Source organism: Bacidia gigantensis, assembly GCF_019456465.1.
Source record: "Bacidia gigantensis strain McMullin 20006 chromosome Unknown contig_295, whole genome shotgun sequence".
Lineage (NCBI taxonomy): Eukaryota > Fungi > Ascomycota > Lecanoromycetes > Lecanorales > Ramalinaceae > Bacidia > Bacidia gigantensis.
In genome coordinates, this window is record NW_025408608.1 from 1,691,537 (window position 1) to 1,715,670 (window position 24,134).

At 49.2% G+C, this 24,134-nt stretch overlaps 8 protein-coding genes across 8 annotated transcripts; 4 read left to right on the top strand and 4 right to left on the bottom strand.

Annotated features, from left to right (window-relative positions):
* Positions 1-12: 12 nt before the first annotated feature.
* On the top strand, positions 13-753 carry KY384_008562 (uncharacterized protein; the record flags this gene model as incomplete). Its single annotated transcript, XM_044817051.1, has 2 exons — positions 13-526; positions 659-753. The coding sequence occupies 2 exons, from the start codon at positions 13-15 to the stop codon at positions 751-753; spliced, it is 609 nt and encodes a 202-aa protein (XP_044666416.1).
* Positions 754-2,914: 2,161 nt separating this feature from the next.
* On the bottom strand, positions 2,915-7,772 carry KY384_008563 (uncharacterized protein; the record flags this gene model as incomplete). The annotated part of the gene is made up of 2 exons (XM_044817052.1): positions 2,915-3,442; positions 3,504-7,772. 2 exons carry the CDS (start codon positions 7,770-7,772, stop codon positions 2,915-2,917), a joined length of 4,797 nt encoding a protein of 1,598 aa, XP_044666417.1.
* Positions 7,773-9,317: 1,545 nt separating this feature from the next.
* KY384_008564 (uncharacterized protein) lies at positions 9,318-10,744 on the top strand (the record flags this gene model as incomplete). The annotated part of the gene is made up of 2 exons (XM_044817053.1): positions 9,318-10,278; positions 10,329-10,744. 2 exons carry the CDS (start codon positions 9,318-9,320, stop codon positions 10,742-10,744), a joined length of 1,377 nt encoding a protein of 458 aa, XP_044666418.1.
* Positions 10,745-11,058: 314 nt separating this feature from the next.
* KY384_008565 (uncharacterized protein) lies at positions 11,059-11,965 on the top strand (the record flags this gene model as incomplete). Its single annotated transcript, XM_044817054.1, has 2 exons — positions 11,059-11,280; positions 11,333-11,965. The coding sequence occupies 2 exons, from the start codon at positions 11,059-11,061 to the stop codon at positions 11,963-11,965; spliced, it is 855 nt and encodes a 284-aa protein (XP_044666419.1).
* Positions 11,966-13,150: 1,185 nt separating this feature from the next.
* On the bottom strand, positions 13,151-14,492 carry KY384_008566 (uncharacterized protein; the record flags this gene model as incomplete). The annotated part of the gene is made up of 2 exons (XM_044817055.1): positions 13,151-13,891; positions 14,412-14,492. 2 exons carry the CDS (start codon positions 14,490-14,492, stop codon positions 13,151-13,153), a joined length of 822 nt encoding a protein of 273 aa, XP_044666420.1.
* Positions 14,493-15,219: 727 nt separating this feature from the next.
* On the bottom strand, positions 15,220-17,007 carry KY384_008567 (uncharacterized protein; the record flags this gene model as incomplete). Its single annotated transcript, XM_044817056.1, has 3 exons — positions 15,220-15,729; positions 15,790-16,839; positions 16,894-17,007. The coding sequence occupies 3 exons, from the start codon at positions 17,005-17,007 to the stop codon at positions 15,220-15,222; spliced, it is 1,674 nt and encodes a 557-aa protein (XP_044666421.1).
* A 417-nt stretch (positions 17,008-17,424) lies between these two features.
* On the bottom strand, positions 17,425-18,561 carry KY384_008568 (uncharacterized protein; the record flags this gene model as incomplete). The annotated part of the gene is made up of 1 exon (XM_044817057.1): positions 17,425-18,561. One exon carries the CDS (start codon positions 18,559-18,561, stop codon positions 17,425-17,427), a length of 1,137 nt encoding a protein of 378 aa, XP_044666422.1.
* Positions 18,562-20,338: 1,777 nt separating this feature from the next.
* KY384_008569 (uncharacterized protein) lies at positions 20,339-22,334 on the top strand (the record flags this gene model as incomplete). Its single annotated transcript, XM_044817058.1, has 3 exons — positions 20,339-20,870; positions 20,927-21,791; positions 21,872-22,334. 3 exons carry the CDS (start codon positions 20,339-20,341, stop codon positions 22,332-22,334), a joined length of 1,860 nt encoding a protein of 619 aa, XP_044666423.1.
* Between the last annotated feature and the right edge of the window lie 1,800 nt (positions 22,335-24,134).

Genomic DNA, 24,134 nt, shown 5'->3' on the forward strand with positions numbered 1-24,134 from the left:
TCAACCAACGCCATGCCGCACGTGTACAAATCCATCTCGAGCCATCAGCTCCAACTGCTCGACCGTTCTCCAGTCCAAACACCTGTTCACACAAGCGCCAACACACCCAACGCAACACCCTCACCATCGCCCTCCCTCCTCGCCAAAGCATGTAAATCCCTCCCGGACCTGACCGACGCACCACACCATGCATCCACAGCTTTCCTGCTCCCCCACCCCCACGAGAACGCCCCGGCTCCTTACTCCCGCGGCTCTCCATCCCGCTACGACGTGACGCTCGCGACACAAGCAATGCCCTTCCCTATGGCCGTCAGCAAAGCGCCAGATTTCAAAGGCCACGCCGCGGATAAAGTGAGCTTTCTTGATCGTAGCCCTGTTCAGACTGCTTTCCATACACGCACGCACAGCCCCAGCGGCCAGGGTGAGAAACGCGCTCATCCCCCGCTACGCGCGCATAGTCATGAGGAGGCCGCGGAGACGGTGAAGAAATTGCGCGAGAGCTTTAAGGGACGCAAACTTGAGAGATGTAAGTGTCTTTCCTTTATCGTTGTCAATCTTCTTTTTTGGTTTGGTCGTTGGGGTTGTTGGTTTGTGAAAGAGGCTTTTTGTGGTAGGTGGAGGTGTAAGGAATGGTGAAGCTGACGTGATGGATTTGCAGTTGATGAGGATGAGGGCTCTGAGGGCGCTGAGGGTACTGAGGGCGCTGATCCCGAAGCGAAAGCTGAGGCGGATGCGAAAAAGCACATACAATGAATTCCCAATGCTTGATTGGGCAACGAAAGCGCGCCTAGATGCCGCTAGTAATGGGAGGAAGGGGTTGTTATGGCAGGGAGGAGCCTAGGATGAAGAATTATCAATCAATGGAAAGTGATTCAACTTTGAGTGGAATTTGCTGTTGTCTAGTACTATCTGTGGTAGCGCTAGGCATGCGAGTTGTTTGTTTTCCTCTGATGCTTTGGTGCTGCGACTTCTTTTCATTGTGAGAAGAGATAGGGAAGACATGCTTTATCTCTGAGGAAAACTGAAGCTGCCTGCAAAGTCCGCTTGTTGTGACTTTTGCGTCGTTGAAAGTCGTCTCGTTTTATCAATCGTTTTATAAGCTTTGCAATTGACTGTCTGCGATGTCCTGTCGTATTTGTCGAATTCTCTACCCAAATCCCCTTTGCTGCAGGAATAACTTGAGAGAGCTTCTATTCACGACGAAAAGCACGATCTTTACCCGCAAAGCATTCGTACTATCGGTTTCCAGTCAATTAATATTGTCCCTTTTCCCCTTTCGCCACCATTCTAGAACAGCTATCTTTACAATACTCTGCTTTTTCCTTCAAATCTATTGCTGCATCCCTCTCAAAAGTATCAACATCTAAAAGAGCTTTCTTTGCTGTCAGTAGAACAATAAACCTACCTACAAAGCGTTCACTCAGCAGGCTTCAGGCCATCGGAATACGCTCTGTTTCCAACTCTGTAGCTGGGACAAGTCATAAATTTAATGTCTAGCCCAGCTCCCCAATCCATGCACTTTCTAGCTACAGTCACTTTTTCTTGATGGCTGGAAGAGCTTTCAGCAGCTTCTCTTATCGATCTTCGTTATGGGAAATGGTCTGCATATCCCTCGTAACAAAGTTTTTCGAGCGCTGCCGACACTTCAGAAAAATCATACGTGTTTTGAGACTGTTCTCTAATGTCAATTCAACTAGAAGCAGCTCTACTGTGGACGGAGTGCGTTTGCTTCAGTCTTTGGACAAGTGGTGGCGGGTTCCTATTTGACAATAAGTCTTTTGATTCTTGAACTCTTTCTTCCTACCTTACTTGATCTCTTTGGCAGTCAATACCATATGGCGGCCGCATCTTTAAAGCAGCAGCCAACCAGCTCCCTTTTCAACCATACATAAATCTTGTGTGCCCTACCTCTCCCTACATCTATCACATTTCAAAACATACTCATCCATCCCAAAAAGCGTCTACTTCCTCATCTCCCCTATATGAAAGAGACTGGATTAAATTTCAAACCTCCACACACCAGCTTCCCGCTCTACGTCCGTCGACAGCAAACCAGAACAATTTCCGCGTTCTCCCATCCATTTACCTGGGATCCCTTGCCAATTGAGCTCACCAACACCAGCCTGCATTCTTTTGTCCATCTTTTCCCTGGGAGGTACACGAAGACGACCAATCGCCAAGATAAATGCATTTGTTCTTCGCCTAGGTATGTGCATGTCTGGACAGAGGTGATATTTTGTCTGTCTGGGCGTGGATGAAAGTGTGTGGGGAGACGGAAAAGGAGGGGGGAGGGTTAATATTGTTTATGCTAGACTTGCTGGTACGTTGAAAATGTGCTTTCTTTGGTGGTTGAATTTACGTAAATCTTGTTGTTGAGGGAAAGAGGAAAAGGGGGAGGGGAGGGGTAGGGGCAATTGTAAGATGGGATTTGGTGTAGAGGGGATGGATGATTGAGAAATATGGTGCATTGGGCCTGCCTATGAAGGCGGATTTAGGACGGCTTATGTGAACAAACATGCCTCTTCCCCTATACGTCTCGTCATTTCCATGGAAAGAAAGATCCTGCTATGCCATGCCATAAAGGTATACAAAAAAATGTACAAAAAAATGTACAAAAAAATCGTACCGTACACCAAAAGTGACATATTCCACATAGGAGATAGGAGTTAGGGTGGAGAAATCAATGTTGAACACTTTTCCGAATTCATATTATGCTCATATTATACATACAAAAAGATTCACCGCTCGCTTTGCAAAAAAACACAACGCCATTCTCAATGACAGCACCAGTTACATGTTACCGATGAAAAGCCACACAGACGAAGAATCGAAAATGGTGGGTAGCGTACAATCTTAGCCAAGTTGTCGTCGGTCGGTATCGTTCATCGCCCCTTCCTAGACGTATGCAACCCCCTCACTTCTTCCCCCCTCCCAAGCCCAAGCTCTTGCCTATACTCCCCAGTCCCAGACCACCAAGCAACTTATCGATGCCCAATCCACCCAACAAGCCGTTAACAAGCCCACCAAGTCCAAGGCCATTGAGTAGCTTGCCGACCAGACCAAGCACACCACTCAACAACAGCCCGACGGCCGCAATAATCTGGAATAGCGGCTCGCTGAGCAGATACCACAGCGGATTCAGCTCCTTCTTGGCGTGTGGCATATCCGCGATCTTCTTCTTCGCGTTCTCGATCGTCGTGACGATCGTGCTGGTGAGTTCTTTCAGCGAGTTGGCAAGTTGATGCTCTTCTTTGGTGGCTTCGCCCGACGCGGCGCGTTCTTTGGCTGAGGCGGCGACGGAGCCGTCAGGGTCCAGGCCGCGGAGCGCACCGTTGCATTCTTGGAGGATGCGGTTGCCTTCTTCGATCTTGGGCTTGACTTGCTTGACGAGTTCTTCTTCGTCGAGCTCTTCTTTTGGTTTGCGCTCGGCTGCTTCGATGAGCTAGATTGGTGTTAGTATGGGTTGAGAGGGGAAAGAAAGAAAGGGAAGGAGAGGGGCTTACGTCTGTGATGTCTTTGCAGATGGGTTGCATTTTTTCGATTGTTTGGACGACGATGCCGTTCATTTTCTTTGCGATTTCGGCATTCTTCCGTCGAAGGAGCTCTTCTTCTGATAATTCCTCTTCTGGCTCATCGTCTGGAAGATTTTGGATAAGTGTGCACTCTCCGACTTTGTTGCCGTCTTGGTCGATCACGTAGCCGTTGTCGTCGACTTCCATGCCAATCAAAGTGGGGAGGTGACCGTCAGTGACAACACCGAGTAATTCACCGTTTTCGTCACGAACTTCACCATCCTTGTTGACCTTGTGGCCAGACATGGGGTTAATTTTCCGCTCCTTCTCGTCCTCTTTCCAACGAACGGCGTGGCCGATGGGATTACCGCTAGTATCAAGAATGTCACCGTCCGCATCGACTGCGCGACCAAGAAGCTTGTCGGCTTCTGGCATAGTATCCTCGTCCAAGATACCGACAGTCTGTCCGGAGCCGTCGGTGACGTAGCCGTCTTTCGCCACGACCAAGTTCTCAAAACCAGTGAATGGTCCCTCGGGTTTCTGGGTGCCACCGCCTGGAATGAGCTCAGCCTGGCCAATTACTTTGCCGTTATCACTCCAGATCTGGCCCTGTCCGTCGACTTTCTTGCCAGCCAATTCTTTGGGATCTCCCTCTGCGATTCGGCCATAGATTGTGCCATGCTCATCGACAACGTTACCACTCTTGTTGACAACCTTGCCCTCTAGTGATGATAGGTCGGCAATCTCTTCTTCTGGCTCCTCATAACGTATAGCATGACCTTTCACGTTACCGTACTTGTCAATGATGTCGCCGTCTTCGTCAACGGCACGGCCAATAAGTTTCTTTGGATCACCTTCGACCACTTCACCAACGAGATTACCTTCCTCGTCTTCGACCTTACCATCTTTGACAACGATGCAACCCTCTAGACCAGCGAAATCACCCTCAGGTTTGGCCTCCCGCTCCTCAGGCGGAATGACTTCGCAACGACCAATGACTTGGCCTTGATCGTTCCATATCTGGCCTTCTTCGTCGCACACCTTGCCAGCAAGTTCCTTTGCGTTTCCTTCCACAAGTCTGCCAATGGGAACACCATCCGGACCAATGACGTTGCCTTGCTTATTGACTGCCAGACCCTTAAGGATGGAAAGATCTAGAGGCTCCTCAATTTCTTCCTCGGGAAGCCGCTCTGCGTGACCAACAATGTTGCCATGTTTGTCGATCACATCTCCATCTTCGTCCACTGCACGTCCAACCAATTTCACAGGATCACCCTCAACAAGTTGACCGACTTTGTTCTTGTTCTCGTCCTCAACAAAGCCACCGTCAACAACGATGAGACCCTCAAGGCCAGCGAATGGAGCCTCTTCCTCCTCGGGTGTGACTGGCAAGGTGACTGCGCGGCCGATGACTTTGCCTTTTCCGTCCCAGAATTGACCTTCGGCATCACACTCGGCACCCGATTTGGCGAGCTTCTTGGCGTCACCTTCAACAAGTTCACCTCGAGGGGTGCCTTCGGAGTCGACAATCTTGCCGTTCTTGTTGCATTTGAGGCCTTCCAGGATGGAAAGAGGTGGATATTCGGGTCCCTCATCCTCCGCTTCCTCCTCTGCACCTTCTAACTGAACCTTTCCGATGACGTTGCCTTCGGCATCAAGCACTTCGCCCTTGGCATTGAGTTTCTTGCCAGCGCAGTCGTCCAGTTCACCTTCGACCAAGGTAGCCAAGTTCTCACCGTCCTCGTTGACGACCTTACCGCTTTTGTTGACTTTGTAGCCTTCCAGACCCGAAAAGTCGGGTCCCTCCTCACCTTTCTCACCTTCTGGTGCGGCTTCCTCTTCGGGTGAGGGTATTAATTCGACTTTGCCAATAACGTTGCCTTCGCTGTCAAGGACCTCTCCCTTCTCATTGATCTTCTTGCCGATGACATCGTCAAGTTCGCCCTCCACCAAGCGCGCAATGGGGTCGCCGTCTTCATTAACAACCTCGCCCTTCTTGTTGACTTTGAGGCCCTCAAGTACCTTGAGATCAGCCTGTTCAGCTGCTTCTGCAACTTCAGGGAATGCCTCAGGGATGAGCTCGACCTTGCCGATGACGTTTCCATCTTGATCCAACACCTCACCGTTGGCATTCAACTTCTTTCCTTGGCAATCGGCAAGCTCTCCTTCAGAAAGCTTCGCAATAGGTTCGCCGTCCTCGTTAAGAACTTCGCCCTTCTTGTTGACTTTAAGCCCTTCTAGAATGTCAAGTCCGGGTAATCCTGGGATTTCAGGCTCTTCAACGCCTTCAGCAGCTTCGTCGACGTCCTCACCGGCTTCGTCACCGGCTCCTTCCCCAGCTTCTTCGAGTTGTTTCACTAGCTCTGGGTGTAAAGCCTTCATGGCTTCGTTGGCGGCCTCTCCTTCAACAATCTCGACCTTACCGACGATGTCTCCGTTTTCGTCAATGATGAGGCCGTCTTCATTGGGCAATTTTCCAGCGCATTTCGCAGGATCAGAATCCTCTGTAAGCTGCCCAATTGGCTCGCCTTCTTCGTCGAGAATCTTGCCCTTCTTGTTGACCTTCTTTCCTGCGAGGATTGAGAGGTCGGGTTTCAAACCGCCAGCAACATCACCTAGTTGGTCGCCGGCCCCTTCGCCGGCCTCTTCGCCAGCCTCCTCTGCTTCTTGCTTGAGTTTGTCTGCGGCTTCACCGGGTACGACTTCAGCGCGGCCAATAATTTCACCATCTTCATCGACTATCTCGCCATTTTCATTGAGCGTTAGTCCGACAAGATCCTCTGGGTTGCCATCTGTGATTTTGCCAAGCGGTGTGCCGTCAGGTCCCAAGATCTCGCCATTCTCGCCAACCTCTAGACCTTCGAGAACATTCACGCCTGGAAGACCTTCTTTAGCTTTGTCGGCAAGCTCTTGAGCCTTTTCTGGCAGAATTCCCACGCGACCAATAACATCTCCATCTTCATCAAGGATCTCACCGTCGTCACCGATAGTTTGACCAACGAGATCTTCAGGATCACCTTCCTCAACTTGACCGATGGGGTTGCCTTGTTGATCAAGGACCTCACCTCCCTCACCGACTTCGAGTCCTTTGAGTAGGGATAGATCAGGTTCTGGAAGTTGATCTGTTGCGCCTTCAGCCTGATCTTCGGCGTCCTCGGCTGCGTCTTCCACGCCATCGGTAGCGTCTCCTGCTGCATCTTCCACGCCATCGGTAGCGTCACCTGCTGCATCTTCCACGCCATCGGTAGCGTCACCTGCTGCATCTTCAGCCTCATCGGGCACGGCGTCTTCCGCGGTGTCTTTAGCACCTTCTGCAGTATCTTCGGCACCTTCTGCTGCATCTCCTGCAGTGTCTTCAGCACCTTCCGCTGTATCTTCTGCGGTGTCTTTGGCATCGTCTGCCGCGTCTTCTGCTGTGTCTTTGACCTTGCCAGCTGCATCTCCGACGGCACCACCTTCGTCGGCTGTGTCATCAGCAGTCTCTTCGGCGGTCTCCTCTGCAGTGTCGTCGGCTGTCTCGATATCTGGTCCAGATTCTTGTGCGCCGGCTGTCACTTCTTCCGCTTCTCCACCAGCATTTGAGACAGCTGAGCTGACGTCGTCGCCAGTTTCGTTTCCAGCGACTTTGCCGCCCGGTGCATCCGTGTCCTCGTTGTCGGCATCGTTTGCTGCGTCATCGACTTTATCCTTTGCCGCACCTGTTGTATCTTCCGCTTTCTTCTTGGTATCTTCATCTGGTTTCTGTGCGGCGGCTGGTGCTTTAGGTGTATTTTTGAGAGGTGTGTTCTTTGGCCCGCCTGAAGCAGCCTGCTGCGCTTGACCAGCTTTAGGCCGTGGTGGCAATTTGGGTGAGGATGTGGCACCACCAGCTGCTCCCTTTGCCTTGTCGGCAGCACCGCCAGCGGCTTTTTGAGGTGTGTTGGTTGCAGATTTTGCTTTGTCGCCAGCGCCTGATGCTTGGTCAGTTGCGCTTTGAGATTGACCGAGTTTGGAGGTCGCACTAGAAGCGGGGTTCTTGCCCTGCTTTGTAGGAGTGGTAGGGGCTTGTGGCTTCTTGCCCGCTGCAGGTGAGGGCGCCATGTTCTTGGATGAGTCTAACTTTGGAATTGATTTCGGTTGGGATGGAGATTTGGTGGAACGGGCAGTCTGAGGAGAAGGTGTTTTGGAAGACTGCGAATTGGTTGGTGATGAGCGGTTAGGAGTGGGTGGGAAGGAATAGTACGCGTATGAAGCCGAGGAACGTGGCCGATCGTTGGACATACACGGGAGTTAAGCAAAATCGAAGTGTGAAGTAAGGATGAGATCAAATAGACACAGGCTGGAGCACGTGTTGATCTTGTGGAAATTGCGTGAAGCTATTTGGGTAAGGGCTGGGAAGGGGAGCTCATTTAAAAGGAGCTCTGGCTCTACGTCACGGGCAAAAAGTTGGAGAAGCACGACAGCCTCAGCGGTGTGGCTGGGAAAACCTGGCGGGAGAGCGTTGGGCCTGTCCCTCTCACACTACTTCTCACTTCTCACTGTTATTTGCGACGAATGGGGCCTTGCGTCACATGCAGTGCCTGTAGCCAATAAGGAAGGTGGCTGGTGCAGGTCTACAAGGGTCTGGGAAATGGGCAGGAAACCTGAAATCGTCGATGCAGAAGGGCGGCATCATGATCCCTCGGTAAGTCAAGCCGGACGTTGCCCTCTAACGGCTTTGGGCATGGGCGGCTTGCTGGGTGAGTCTGCGCCTATCATCTTTCATCTTCCACCATCAATCTTGGCCTTAATCTCATATGCACAGTTCGCACTGCATCTGATGTTGGAGAACAGTCGTATATAAGAACCGAGACAGTGCGACGGAGGTATCTGGTGTTGGTGAGAAGTGTGTAAGGCCCGAGGAAGTACGGCTGAGGAGTTACTTTGTCTCCCATGGATGGATTTTGATTGTCCAATTCTCATAGGTCAGATTCACGGCCCAGGACGTAACCTGTAAAAGGGGCAATTGACCTATGTCCCCACATCCTGTGGCTGGTTGATCTCCAAATGTGACAAGCGCCTCAAGATCTACCGTGGAAACCCTTAGATGCCATCAACGCCTTCTACCAAAGCTTGCGACGAGAATGTTACGGGTTTGGGAGGATAGGCCCTGGATCAAATAATGGCACGCCTTAGGCCATCATTTTACATCTACGTGAAGTACAAGCCAGATCTCCCCGGTGGGAGTTCGAACCATGGACTATCGTGCATTTACGTGCTTGTCCCTGGTCAAACATTTGCTCCCGAGCAAAACCGCGTGTCCAGATCTGTTCGGAACCGTCCCGCCGTCTGCCCCACCATAGCCAAGACATCAAATATCAGCCTCACAATCTATCTTACTGTTCTGGTCTAGAGTCTGACCGCTGCCTGGGAGAGATAATTCTCCTGTGGGCCATTATGGGGTTTATGCGCACGTGATTCAAATTCGACTGACTGGCCCACAGGCGAAATGGCCACAGGGGGTCCTCTCACAGCCCATAACACTAAAATAGATAGCAGAGGCAACAAGGCTGATATGTAACTCATGGTTTTCTCATTTGCCTTTCGACCAAATTCAATTCAAACTTCATCTACTTGGACCTCCAACATCTGACTGTATCTTGCCATCCCTCGAAAAGACCATGAGCAGCATTACCACGCTACCTGCAGCAATACCTACAGGCAGCTATACCGACCCATGTCACTTCACAGACCGCGACTCTTTGCTTGCGCGAATTGAGTCTGACTGGCGAGGATACAATGTTTCACTGCTCGTGCAAACATGCTCCAGCGTCTGTCCACTTGTCTATGGCTCTGGTAATCCAGATATCTCGGGAATCGGGGCAAGTATTCTATCCATATCATCTGGGTGGTAATGGACTCATATGGAAAAAGGCTATGATATCGTATCTACTACAGTCAATCACGACGTTGATATTTGGTCCTATACTCGCAATCATTGTTGCCATATGGGAGCTAAAAAGTGCCCAACTATCGCATCGTCGGGCCAAAATTTACCAGGTTGTCAAAAATATTGCCTACAGCGCGGCAAAGACCAATGTTTTTGTGTCAATGTCTGTGGTGATAGCTAGTATCATTCGACAAACTCAGATACCGCCTGTCAGTGAGCATAGTTTCCTCGTGTTACTGGGCTTCTTTGAGATGCTCGTCATTCTCGGAACAGTCGCATCAATGATCACATATCGAAATTTGGGAGATGCAAGTATCATGGCCTTTGGAGTCTATTTCATCATAGTGTTTGCACTTTCCTTTATCAACACTTCCAAAAGCGGGATCTCATCTTTTCAGACGAATATTCTAGGGACAATTACGATGTACTGTGAGTCCGAGCGAGACTACCCATTGCCGGCATTGGGAAATGTCGTCGTCGACGATATGAGATTATGGAGATTCTTCTTTGCTTATTGTGTAACTTGTTTGGCTGCTTTTACTGTTGTGGGCGTCATATTTGCTTTTTGCCAATATATAATACCGGCCTTGATTCGGCAAATTCAAACTCTGTTTGACAGGCCTTGCAATGCCCTCGACATTAAGCCGGAATATCATTTCAGGTGTCTTGTCATACTGGTACAATCCTGTGTTTGGATAGTATCTCAGTGGATTTTTCTGAGTTGGCTTAAGAGTAGCCGACAAGATTTGAAGAAGGCATCAGGGTCCTTGTACGAGGACTCAGAATGGGGATTTGGCCAAGTAACCGCGTTGCTCGCATGGGCCCCACTAGTGCATGACATCATTCTTGAAATCTTTGGTAGGAGATGAATCTCTTGACCAGATTGCTGCAACTGACAGATTAAGTAGGGCTCTTACTCAAATCTAATCCATCCGTGGTATACAATGATATTCACCCACTCTCAACACTTTCGGGCCTTGCCAATAATGCAGAAGTCACAAATGATACTGTTCAAATTTCAGAGCCGATTGCTTCACCTTCTACTGCCATAAACCACTCAAGGCCACCCTCATCTATTCATTCGGGGCCAAATCACGTGGACGGCGGTGGACAGCCCGTAGCTATCGATGTTCAGGCTCATGAATCTCGTCCACAATCGATCGACGACACTGTTGAGCGCCCGCGACTGAATTTCCACGGGTCAGCCTCTGCTTTATCGACGCTAGGCCTGAAGCCAAATGGAGGGCATATAGAGCGAGAGCTGATCCAGAGGGGAACATGGCCTCGAAATGAATCTGGGACTTATCTACCAACATCCCAGTGATGAGCTTCTGGAATTGCTTTTATCACCTATATGGGCTTTGATAAGAATAGTTGGGAGTTCAAGAGGATCATACAATTGTACATTTTCTCGGTAGTGTAGATATATGATGTCAAACGCGTTGAGAATAGGGATGCACACTATGCATCATAAATGCGTTGTTAGGGATAGCTCTACGGCACTACGGCGGCATACGGCCTAGAACAGCTAAAGCGGCAACATGCGGGCAGCATGAGGGGCAGATTGTCATGAGTTGCCAAGCACCCCGCCCCGCTCCGCTCGCGAACGCTGCGTAACAGGGGTTGCTCCAACCTGTCATGTCGTCCTCCATTGCGGATATTCAGAGCAAGAAAGAAGCTGAAATCCAACCCAAATACGCATCACCCACCGACTCGCAAAATGAAGTCACTCTGCGGAAGCAAAGCGAAGCTGACGCGGCAAAGACGCTTCAGCGTACTTATCGCGGGTACAGAGCACGCAGGCAACTACAAGGGCTGAGTTTAGATCCTGCGAGCAGATGGATAGAAGTATTCTACCCTGTCCTCTCTTTTGAAAGGAGGGAGCCCGACCACATCGACTAACAGACCCTAGGCTGTCAAAGAAGCCCAATATCGCGCCCTCACCACCCCCCAATCCCGCGGCACCGACACCAACACTATCTCCTCCACGACCGACCCATCCTCCCCACCCTTCCCACAACCAGGCCTCCAACACCGCACTTCGACCGCAAAATCCAACTGGGCCTTCGCCGGCAAAATCGCCCGGCGCGCCAACAAAGCCGAAGATTCATCTCCCTCGGGCTCTTCCTCCTCCGATAGCGATGTCGGCGCTCACGACGTCTCCAATACCCCCACCTCCGCTCGCCCACCAACCGACGCCCAGAAGCGCGCCCGCAAGCAGAAGAAATTAGCCGAGAAGCAGGATCGTGTGAAGAGCGCTAAGACGATGGACTTATCATACTTTCTGGAGATGGTGGATCAGAAACATCGCTATGGCTCTAATCTGAGGAAGTATCACGCGTACTGGAAAGCGCAGGAGGGGGTGTACGAGAATTTCTTCTTCTGGCTCGATCATGGCGCTGGGAAGGATGTGGTGGTGGAGGCGTGCTCGAGGGAACGGCTGGAAGAGATGAGGGTGCGGTATTTAGGAAAGGAGGAACGGCGGTTGTATGAGGTTGTTGTTGGGGAAGGGGGAAGCTTGTTTGGCGGAAGGATCATGGGATGAGGGTTGATACGGGGGATAGGTGGAGGGATAGTGTAGAGGGTATTGTGAGGGTTGAGGATGCGGCACCACTGTGGGCGGATAGGAGGAGGTATTGGGAACGGGGGAGTAGTGAGGGGAGTGGGATGGATAGTGAGGAGGAAAGAGCGGAGCTGGAGGTTGTCGGTGGGCAGAAGGAAGAGAAGGGGGAGACCGAGGTTAAGAAGGAGGATGAGAAAGGAGGGAGAAAAGGATCGATACGGGATGCCTTTGGCAAGCCTAAGGCGGAGAAGCCAAAGAAGTCGAAGCAGATATGGATATTTGTTCGTCAAACCCTCCTCCCCCCCCCCCCTCCCCCCTCCTCATTCCCCATACATCGAAAACAGAAAGCTAACCTCCTCCCACCCCCGGTAGGTCGCCGACACAAAAAACAACCTCTACATAGGCCTCAAACAATCCGGCGCCTTCCAACACTCCTCCTTCCTGCACGGCTCGCGCGTCTCCGTCGCCGGTCTCATCCACGTCAAAGACGGGCAACTGCGAATGCTCGAACCTCGCTCAGGCCATTACAAGACGCCGAGCCATAACCTGCATATCTTTATCAAGAGTTTGCAGAGCAGAGGCGTGGATATGTCGATTGCGGCTGTTCCTGGGAGTTATGCGGCGATGGTGGGGATTCAGGGGTATATGAAGACGAAGGGGCGTTGGAAGGAGATTAAGGATGGGGTGAGGGGGATTGTTGTTGGTGGGGGGAAGAAGGAGGGGGGAAGGAGAAGGGGAAGGAGGGGGAGGGGGTGGAGGGGAAGAGTTAGGATTATATTCCGTGGGGTTTGGTGTATGAGACTGGCAGCGGAGAGGAATGATTTGCTCATGGTTTTATGCCTGATAGACTTTCCTTTGGAGTCTTATCAAAGATATGTGGCTCTGAAAACTTATGTTCACGGACGTCGTCGGTGTCGATGGAATACTTCTGAGAGCGTAAAGGGAGTAGCCTTTGATACGTACGCTACGTGACGATTGGCGTTGGTTGGGAGCTGTTACAAAGGGCTTCTTTTCATGGGATTGATAGATAGCTTTATCCTATGCATTGAAATCGCTTGACTAAAGCTGCCGCCGATGACTGATTGCGATCTCGTTGAGGAAAACGCTGGAACTTTTGGTTTCGTTAGACGTAAGTCACATGACACTTCTCCACCATCAATATCAACACTAGTCCCCTTTTGCAGCCCCGTTCACGGTCAGCCTACCACTTCTTCTTGGCGTTTGAGATGGAGGGCCTCCATTCACTTTCTTGTCTTTCCCTGTTGCTTGGGGTGGTAAGAGGCGTGGCGTAATGGTCAAGCAGTTGATATCCAAGTATTCACAGATCGAGCCAGTGACAAGAAGGGCCCAACGGAAGTAGGCCACGAGGGCGAAGACAAAGTAAGCTCGAAGGTACCAGAGCTCTGTGATCGCAGAGACAGGTGGAAAGGCCAGGAGAGGAGGGAGATTGACCAGCACCCCGCCCCCAATGAGAGGTATCAACATGACCGTCCAATATGGGAATGGTTGCCTCGTTAGATGTGCGAGGATGATCTTTGTCGTCATTCGTCCGAAGACGAAGGACATAGTGAGACAGAATAGGACAAGGTGGTTTTCTTTCAGCAATGTCGAGTATGGAGAGTACAGCCATGAGCCAGTCGCAAGCGCGAAGACGAAGAAAGGAATCCACTCAAAGAAGACTGGCGCGACGGGTTCGTTTCGTGCTCGTCGTGCTTTGACTACGTTGTATACACACGCTGGAATGTGTGCGCCTGTAACCATAAGAACAAGCAGTGGTATCCAGATGTCGATCAACGAGTAGTCACCAAGAGCAGTCTCTAAGCCGACGAGTGAGGAGATTGGTTTATGCCAGGTTTCGGGGCCCCAGTAGCCAGAAGCTGCCATGAGCAAACTCGCGAGGACGAGACCCTCTATTTGTATTTAGCGAATGCAGAAGGACGAATGTAGATGTAATACCTGTGGGTCCGTTGAAGTAGCCGAGATACAAGGTGTGCGTATGGTACGTCTCCCAAGTCGAAAAGAACATTGGTATACATGGAGTCATAGCAGTGAAGAGGCCTATGGGCGTGGAACCAAGACCCATGGACGCCATCTCGAACATGCTGGCGAGCGTGCAATTCAGGGAGTCTATGCCATGACTACGCCAGTCAGTCTCGTTGCGAACAGTGAAAATCTTGGCGTATTTACTCAAATAACTCTCCTAGTCCGCTGGACTGCCCAGTCCTTCGTGCTTGCTTTCCATCAATGTTGTCCATGGTCTGGTACCTGATATTGAGAGAGGCGTCAGCTTCCGTATTGGGCAAATCCACTTCAATTCGCTCACATCCACATCCCAAATGCAAAGCTATAATACACCCATGATGGACCCTAGGCTTGCTTAGTCTGCAAGCCCGAATCCTCATGGCCATTTCAGGCGCCTTTGACTTACCGGCCCGACCAGATCAGGAATGTATAGCTCTAACAGCCCCACGTTGCCTATTATGAAGAGGAATCCAATGAGGGTCACCATGTTTGGCGCAAGCCATAGTGGTAGGAATTGGACGCAGGCATTCCACTATGACCATGTCAACCTCGATACTCTTCTGTGACCAAATCTTTCATATTCTTCACGCACGTATGGATTGAGGATGTAGTAAGAGAGGAGCGAGCGGTCAACCGACGAGTATTTGTAGGACTTGAGATGAACGAGAGCATCTTCGGAGACGCATTCGTGAGCAGCGGTATCTAGAAGCCATAGGTCTTAGCAATTTCGACTACAACTAACGTAGTATCAGCGAGACGTGCGTACCTTTTCTCACTTCTTTCTTCATACTTCAAGATTGTTTCTGCGGCTTGATCCTGTCGTTGGAATTGCATGTGTACAATGACAGAAGACAGCAGCCTAAAAGATGCCGAAAGCGACTACATCTTTCTATTTGACGACAAAAGCTCACATCCAATGCAACCGGCGGCGATCTGCATTTGGGCGTGATCAAGCGAGCGGTAACAAAGCATGAAGTCGGTTGAGAAAGTCAAACTCAATTGTAATGCATCCGAGGTTCATCCGCCCTTAAGGAGAAGGAGAAGTCTCCGCCCAGAGCAATTTGCATAAATTGTGAGGACTATATTGTGAGAAGAGATAGATAGAAGTTGCAAGTTGCTTTATGTATGCTGAAGTCTATAACAGCACCCAACTCCAATGCAATGCCGCTCGCTACATGCAAAACCAAATCAAGCGCTTTGTACAGACATGTGTTCTACAATTCATCCCTCGTGGGAAACTTGATTTCCCAGCTCCTTTGAGGCACCGGTAGACCAAGCCAGAAGCTCCACGCCCGGTTGAGCTCCATGATCAAGATCTTGAATACCTTTGCTGGCGTATTGACCCAAGATTTCAGTACGAACACGTAGGTCCTCCAAACAAGCTGGAACTCGTCTTTCGCAGCCTCCCAGGCTGTCTCACCCGCCTCGATGTACTCTTCCTCGTCATCGTCAGGCAAGTTGATGGCAGGCTGAGCGCCGGGTCTGTCCCATCCTCTGCTGGCTGGCTTTTGCTTGGGCACCTCAGGAATCTCAAGAACTACTTCTGGCTCTGCAGCGGGATTGATCATGTCCCTCATCTTCCCTAACGCCTTCAGGCTATGTGACACGCGATCAAGTGTATTCACCAAGGCCACAAGCTCTGTGCGGCGTAACGGTGGGTTCTCTCCATTCTTGTGCTCATCAAATTCGAACAGCACTTTAAGTGCTGTACCATACCCCACAGTCTGCAATTTGCCCCACAGCCTGCATTTATCGCATCCTACGCAGTCCATGAGGCGACTTACGTTCCGGAACCGATTGCGGAAATCTTCCTTCAACGCTACACTCACGTCCGGGTCCTGGAACATTGTGTGCTCATCAAAGAAGGGTGGGGGTTGCGCAGCTGTATCAGCTATGGCTAGGATCTTCGCTTTCGTGGCTTGGTCCTGAGAGACATCCCCTGAGCAGAACGTGTAGCTCCTCAGGTAGGTGCGTAATTTTGCTACTGCTCGAAGTAAAATGGCGTAGTCGAAGTAGAGATTGGAGATGCGCTCAGGATGTGATGCAAGTCGCTCTTGGTAGCATTGCAAATTTGGGCCCCAGGTACCGGTTGTCTGATTTAGGTAGTCGAAACATATGTGTGTGGAGATGGAGGCGTGCATTCCACTGATAATGCGGTGGAAAACGCGCTTCTCAAGGCACTCGTCTTCAAGTGGGAAGTCATTGGAGTCTGTGTTGGCTTGGAGAATCGAGCGTAGGTCGTCCCGTGCCTGGAAAGGAAAGCCTAGAGGCTGTGGTGTCGAAGACATGTCTTTCGAGAAACAATTTTCCTGATATATGGCGTCCCACACATCTTGTCCAGCGTAGCCTGTGAAACGCTCGGGATTTTCGACTAGACTGACGTAGTCACCTTTAGCAGTTGCGCTCTCATCCTCAGGTACGCAGTAATCGCGCTCATCGCATTCGTCGTCATACTCGACAACGCAACTCTCACCCACGTTTTCGCCAAGAGTCCCTTGTAATGGTCTCTCTTTGCCTCGCTCTTGTTGTTGTTGCTTCCCTGGGTGCGCTGCCTTTGGCCCTTCTAGTTTACTGAGCTCTTCTGTCCGCCATATTGGCGGTATGTCTTTTTCGTCTTCTATTGTATCTACTGCACATGCAATATTCCCACACATTCCGGAGTCATTGTCCCAAGCTCTTACAGGACACTTTTGATCGTACAAGTTCAATCGATAATAAGCGAAGAAGTCGGTATCTTTAGTGACATCCTGGAGGGATCGTGATAGGGCGTCATTTAGGGAGTCTAGTGTTGCATAGGAGGCGCATGCGTCGGAGACTATTGCAGTAGGCTCAATCTGAGTCGGGTCAATCGTCAAAATGGAAGAAGAAGAAGTCGGTTGGGAACGTACAGCGCACACGTCTGCTCTTGAAGCATAGGAAGGTGCTGTTCCTGTCGCCCTTGACTGACACGACTCGAAAAGCGCGAAGAAGGCAAGGTAGAAATGTTTGGTAGCCGTTTTCATGATTTCGGTTCGTTGATGAGGAGAGGAAGTAGGAAGGATGGTAGATATGCAAGGAGTCACAGAATGCTATCGTTCCATGTCGTCTCACATTCAAGCGCTTTGTTGGCCAACAAGGTGCGCTTCAAGAAGGTGATCAAAAGTCAAGTCAGTGGACAAAGCGTGCTTGAGGAATAAGAATAATAAATCAAAGAATGGGGATTGCAGCCAGAAGGGTGATGCGTCGACATTTGGAGCCCATTATTGGGGGTTGAAGATGTGGCCTCTTACATGTTTAGTCAGGCACAGCAATTCGCACCGCCACTTGAAGAGTCTCGGCGTTTGGCAGCCAAGCCGCTACAAATAGATTATTGGTCTTAAGTGGACTTGCAGTGACAGCTGGCTTCCCCATTTGATTTGTAGAACATATTCAGAAGTTTCTCATCCGGTACCAATGGTCTCTAGGCCTCTTGTCGCAGCACCAATCCCCACCCCCAAACTGGACCTTTCCACCAACGCCAAGTCCGCACCCTCCCCTGGAGCCTTCTCCGCATCTACCTCCGCCTTCATCTTCTCAAATCTTCCACTGGCCTCACTCATGAGTCTCTGCACTTCTTCTTTTCTTATTTCAATATCCTGCAACTCCTTCTGAACGATCTCCAACCTCTCTCTTTGCAACCTGGTCCGATACTCCGTAGCTTGCTTCCGCTCTTTAAGTCCCTCCAGGATACCATTTACTGTAGGCAGCGGCGTAATCTTGGGTGGAGTCCGCGGCCTTCTGGGTTTGACAACCTCTTCTGGTTTTCTGAGGCCATCCATGCCTTTGCGTGTTTGCGCGGCTTCATAAGCTGCTCTTCGCTCCACTTCACTGTCATCTTCTTCAGAAGAGGAGCCAGTGCCTTCCGCATCCTCGATCATAGCTTTCATCTCGTCCTTACGCCGCTTGCGAGCTTCTCGTTCTGCTTTCTTGCCTAATGCGAAACGACCGTCAGACACGAAATCATCAAAGCCTTCACCAATTTCATCCTCGTCTTGAACGAGCCGTGAAGGGGGCTCTTTCAGGCGCTGTGGCCCAGCATACGGTAGCATGGATGTTTCTTCATTTGAAGACTCATCTGAGCTAGGGTCTTGTCCGTCTGCGTCTCCGGGCTCTCCATCTGAGTCAAGAGATATGAATTCCTGCTCCTTTGCCAGCCGAGCCCTTCGTTCCTTCTTCTCCTTGATCTCGACATCAGTGGGGATGGCCGAACCCTGATGCAAAGCCATTTCCGAACCGAATTTAGTTGCCAAATCCAGCTCTTTGTTTCCTGAAATGGGGTCATCAGATACCGAGCGTAGATCCTTTGGCGTCGAAGGCGTAGATGCTTTGAGTTCGTTAAGCATATGGGAACTGTATCTGGGTCTATCTTCAGACGCGCGCACTTGGAGCTGCTCGGATAGCAATGAAGGTCTTGACGGCTTGATCGTCGCATTGCGCTCAATAGCTTGCCGGCTTAAGTTGGATTTTTTTGGCTTGAAGACCGTTGTAGAAGACTCCTCATCATCCTCGGTAGCTTTTGTGTCGGGCCCAAATGACATGCGTAATGAAGACCTTTTCTTGTTTTGTGACGATCCGCGGAATGGGTATTGTGGGCGAACAACCTGCGATGGCTCTACTAGCAGGGTCAGCCTGCAACTTCTATCAGAGTCAGAACAGCAAATGTGAGGTATTGAAGAGGTCTCACCAGAAGTCTGCTCTTCAGTTAGTGGATCCCCTTTCCCTTCGTCACCATCCTCCCCCCATCCGCCGAACTTTCCGTCTTGCGAATGGTGACTGCATGGTCAAAGCCGATACCTCTGTGTAGTGTTGGCGATATGGTACCGAGCTTCTAGCGTGTAGACTTTGAGAGCCACAAATAAGCATTAGAGCCTCGCGTCCCTTAGTATAGATTAATCTGTATGATCAACACAATTTTGTGGTCTAAGGAAGTTTCGGAGCGGAAGTACTTTTTCCCGCACACCCCCTACCTCATCAACGTCCTTTAAGTGGACGCGCAGTCTGTGTGCAGGTGAATTGCCTTTTCCGGTTTGGGTTGCTGTCACAACATTTGGATGCTCTTTCCCCGTCAATATGAATACGCCTTTGTACTCTGCCTTCCCTATAATTTTCGCAATGCCTCAGTCCTTACTGGACCTCGACCAGGATTCTACAGAGCGAGGCGGTGCTTTGGCCCACGATGGCACCTAAACGGTTGAAGGCCTCCTAGCCTTTCCCGTTCCCTCCTTTTGACGTATTACTAGGCCACCTCAATCTGACCCTATAAAGATTTAATTGGCGAAAACTACTGTTTGAACCGTGACCATATAGACAGTAGGTTGATTGTAATATATGTACTTAATGATTTTGCGATACTGTAGGAAACTACATTGAGAATTCATTGGGCGTATCCATTACTGTGTGTTTGGATGCCCAAAATTGCATTCCTTAGCAGTTACACCAAGCTATCTGACTCGCAGGTAACTTTGCAAATGAACGCAAGACTCGTTTCGTTTTGCTATACATCCTTTCTACCATGATGAAAAGCTCTTGTACCGAATCCTGCACATCGTCCATTGTAGAAAACAATTGTTCACGATGCCGAAGACAATGATGGTAACCTCATGGCTTAATACTTGTCCACAACATATTCACCAAAGAAATGGCTCCCCAGTCACTTGATTTTCTTTCCCATCGTGCTACAAATGTGGTCCAAAAGCGCACTGTTTTGTATAGGCATATGCACGCATTGACAATATTACTTGCATTTAGTAATTTCAAAACTCTTGAATCAACGGGAATTTGGAAAAACTTTTCCCACCAGGAATTTTTTTATGGAACTCAACAACTACAGAATAGAGTTGAAAAAGATTCATACTAAGTTAATGCACTTGCTTATAATATTGCTTTCCCCGCTTTTTTTTAATCGAAATTATAGCTTGTTTAAAGAGATATAAGTAATTAATTCTTAAGAGATTTTGGAAATCTGCGCTAGACCCTCAGCTCGGATTTTTGGAAAATGGTCTGATAGCTGCCCATAAAGGATGACTGATGCGCAGACTACTCCCTAGACCGACTAAAAAATCCGATCTGGGAGTTTGTCCGAGCTGGGGGTCACCGCCAAGGCTTCTCATGCCTAGGCCATGCGTGAACAACAAACCAGATCATGAGAATGCATTCAATATCATGGGGGCTTATTAGTAAAATATGCTGCAAGGTGAATTGGCAAGGTTTGATCTTCGAAATTAAAGAGGTGCCCACTCTCTTTTCACCTTTATCGCGTTTTTTTTGGCTTGGGACTGCGAAACACTTTGAATCCAAAGCGATCCATTGTGTCAAATGACGTTTCATGAACGAGATATCAATTACGACCTCAGATACTACCAATCTACCCTAGAACCCAACCTTGAGATGGCCATCTCCATCCAAGACCAGCAAAGAATCTTTCTTGCTTACCGAGCGCTCTTCGAAGGGCAAAATGCTCAAGTCAGGCAACCTAAGGCAATTAGAAAGATTGTAAACTCTAGCAGGAACTCGTCACCTCTGGCACGGAACCTCGGGTCTGACAAAGTCGTGTCTGTGCTCAAAGTACTTCTTGAAAGAGGCATATTTTCTTCGGAGCTCAAAGCTAAGCTCGCATTCCCTGTACTTTACGAGACTTCACCTGAACAAGATGCGCGTCATGAGGCCTCGGATGCAGGTGCTGCAAAAGAAGAAGCGGAGGCATTGCAAGAGGTTGAGGCTTTGGATAATGCTGCCGTAGAAGAAGTCGATGCTAAAGTTCTCTACTTTGAAGATGCTAGTTTGAATGGAGAAAGCAAGCTTCCCGCCACCGTCGAGAACCCTGAAAACTTCCAGCCAAACAATGAAGGTAAGATGCCTCTGGAACCATCAAACTCGAGGCTGAAAACTACACAAACCATTTAGACATTATGCAGGAATCAAATATCGACGTGCCATTACTTTATCCGGTGCAATTCCCGTTTAAGGTACAACACTTAGTCCTCGCTAGGTCGCAGCAATTACTTGAAGAAAGTTGCTATGAATTCACTCAGAAGTACGCGCCTAGCCTGCTAATAGAAAAAAATTGGGATTGTTCCGAAGCTATTGAATTGAACAAGTGGACGCTCACAATGATCAAACGCTTCGGAAAACTTCCTACTGGGGCATTCAAGAAATCTGATGCTGATGTTCATGCATTACTGCTTGCCGTCAACAAGCTCCGTCATTCCGCAGTACATCGTTTGCGCATTAGCGCCAAAGGAGTCGTCCAGATGGTTGACGCAGCCGTACAATTCACGGAAAGCCTATCAGATTCAGCTCGAACATCGCAGCTGGAAGAGCTTTGTCAGGAGCTCAAGAGCAAAATCAAATCCCAGGAATTAAACAAGAATTATCTGGAGACGAAGTTAAAGGACGAGCTTGATGAAATCAAACGCCAACGCAAAGAGCTAGCTAAACGGGAACGCGCGGCCATCTCCACAATGGTAACTGAGGACGAGGACAATATGCGCTTCGTTGGATCCCTTTTAGAGGGCAAGCTTCCTAACATCTTAGGCGGTGACTCTGCAAATGATGAATCCGACAGATTTAGCCCCAATGACCATCTCGACGATGACGGAGCTGACGCCACAGATGAGGCTTCATACAAAGAAGATTCACCTCAAGAGTCCAAGGTGCTGAAACTACTCGCAAATGGAGTCAAACATAATCATGAAATTAATGATATAGGGGATTCCGCCAATGCTGTCGAAGGAAGCTCAACAGTCAAACAGGATAGGGTTGGCTTGCAGTATGTGAAATCCCATTCTCCAAACTCATAACCATTTGATTACAATTTACCTGAATTCACCATGGTCCTCATGCATTTAGGAACCCCAGAAAATATTCAAGCAACTCAGCTGGAAACGACCCCCCTAACGAGGCTTTATTCACTGAGCCTACAGCTACAGAGCCTGAACCAGAGCCTGAACCAGAGCCTGAACCAGAGCCTATTGTGGATGAGGCCAGTATAAAATTTCCCTCGGTGAGCGAACAACCCGCGGAAGAACCGGAGTATAGGGTACCTGCTATAGAAATCCAGCCAGAGATTGAAGCACGAGCTACTGAACCGCTTAAGCTAGCAATTCAATACGATTCAATTGCAGACGCCATCCAAGATATACTCAAAGATCAGGAAATCGATATCTCCTATCTTAGACAGAAGAAGGGAAAAGGCAAGAAAAAAAAGCATCGCCACGCATACGATAGTGAGATGATAAAGATCAAAACAGCCGTGTCTGAAAATCTGCGTCGTAGTTTTGAGAGTGTATATGCTTCTCTATCCTCTTTTTAGAAAATAAATAAGATCTGCTGACAGGGAATAGGGTACTTTTGACACTGTTATTTCGGAAAAAATAGAAGATTTCTGGAAGGAAAAGGAAAGCTAATAGGATCCGTTGGCAGCAGATCTATAGCTGAATCGAGCAGTAGTGGAGCAGGATCACGTTAAGGGAACTAAAACTTGTCTGTTATGAAGGATTTCGGAATGCTTTGCCTCAGAGTAACAGGCGAATCCTTCACTTAATGTTTCCAAAGGAGAGTATGTAACGGGAAAACATAGGTTTGCTTTAGTCACGGGTCACAGCCTCTTTAGGACTCAAGTCAGTAAGCGTATCGTCATTACAATTTTTGGTCAGGTCTTGCCCTCATGAATAATCCATCGTTCATTACAAGCGGTCGATACACTCTCTATTTTCGAAGAAAGAAGCTTTGCGGTGTTCTGGAAGCATTAAATAACAGCTAGTTATGATACGCTTAGCTTCTCAAATAATGGAAACGAATACTCCTAAGCTAGGCAACAATTGGTTTATTTTGAAAATTACCGACAAATGCCGTTAGATCGATTTCGAATTTCAGGCGCCAAAGTGAGAAGACCTCGTAAAACGGCATTAGGACCATCTCGAATCGGGCGCGTTCTCACCTGCACACAAAATATCCGCGTCCATTGAGCTCTGTCTATACCACACTCTTTTCTACCCCTCTTGCTACTGCCTCGCATATTCTACCACGCAACAGTTTCAACAGTCGATTGAGCAACAGAGAATGAAAAACAAACTTGATCTTCTGGGCCGTTGGTTTATGCTTCGAGTACACCCTCAGTGATCGAGATATGACGCGGCCCGCCACCCGTCAAGCTGTCGGTAATCAACAAGACACGAAGGATCTTGCCGAAATTGTATTCTATTGCTTATATGACTTCTGCGATCGCTACCTAGCCGGCACTAATATGCATGGGGAGTGTATATCACCGATAGACATACCCTCTGCATAGATCCCGTGCGAGCCATATCTCAACGACAGCTAACCGCAAGCCTGAAGGCTCTAAGGGTAAAGACTACCGCCATACAAATTGTCCTAGCATTTGAGTCTCGTAGTTTCTTTGGTCCTTACACTCTTAGCGACGACATAACGTCCATCTAGAACGGTCAGCAGTTCATAATCTACGGTGTGTGGACGAAGACCGAGATGCTGCATGCAACATGGTGTCTCATCTCTCTGGCTATCCCCTCAAGAATCGCCTTTGTTTTTCATGATCTTAACTTTGACTATATGTTTGCTTTGCACCATTGAGATCACATGCGGTCATGTTTGCCCATTTATTGTTGAACTCTTATTTCCGCGATGACTCTGGCAGCAGCTTTCCCGGGCAACGTACAAAAAGGGTATTCCGGGCAGGCAAACCCTCCCATCCGACAATCAACTTTATGAAGAGATAATAATGAGGTTGCTCAGAGCCAGGACCAATCGCGGTGTTCTTCGGCCGCTTTTTTCGTCATATCAGGTCTCTATTGCAGGACTCTCGAGTCTCGACTCGCTTGCCCATCACGGCCAGAGAGCTCTCATTCGACCTAGACTTGGTGGCTTGCCTTTTGTATCGCGAACGCGAATGATAACAGTCCTGAAGAGTGGAAGTGACCGTGCTGAAACACGGCAAGATGTCTCCAATCGCGGTCTAACCACTTTGCTATCAAGTAACTATTTTGGTGGGGTAATTCCGGTACAGCTGACAAAGCTTTTGATTAATATTAGGGAAAGCCGTTAAACTGCTGAAGTAATTTTCGTTGCAACATCGATGTCGCCCCTCGCTTTTACC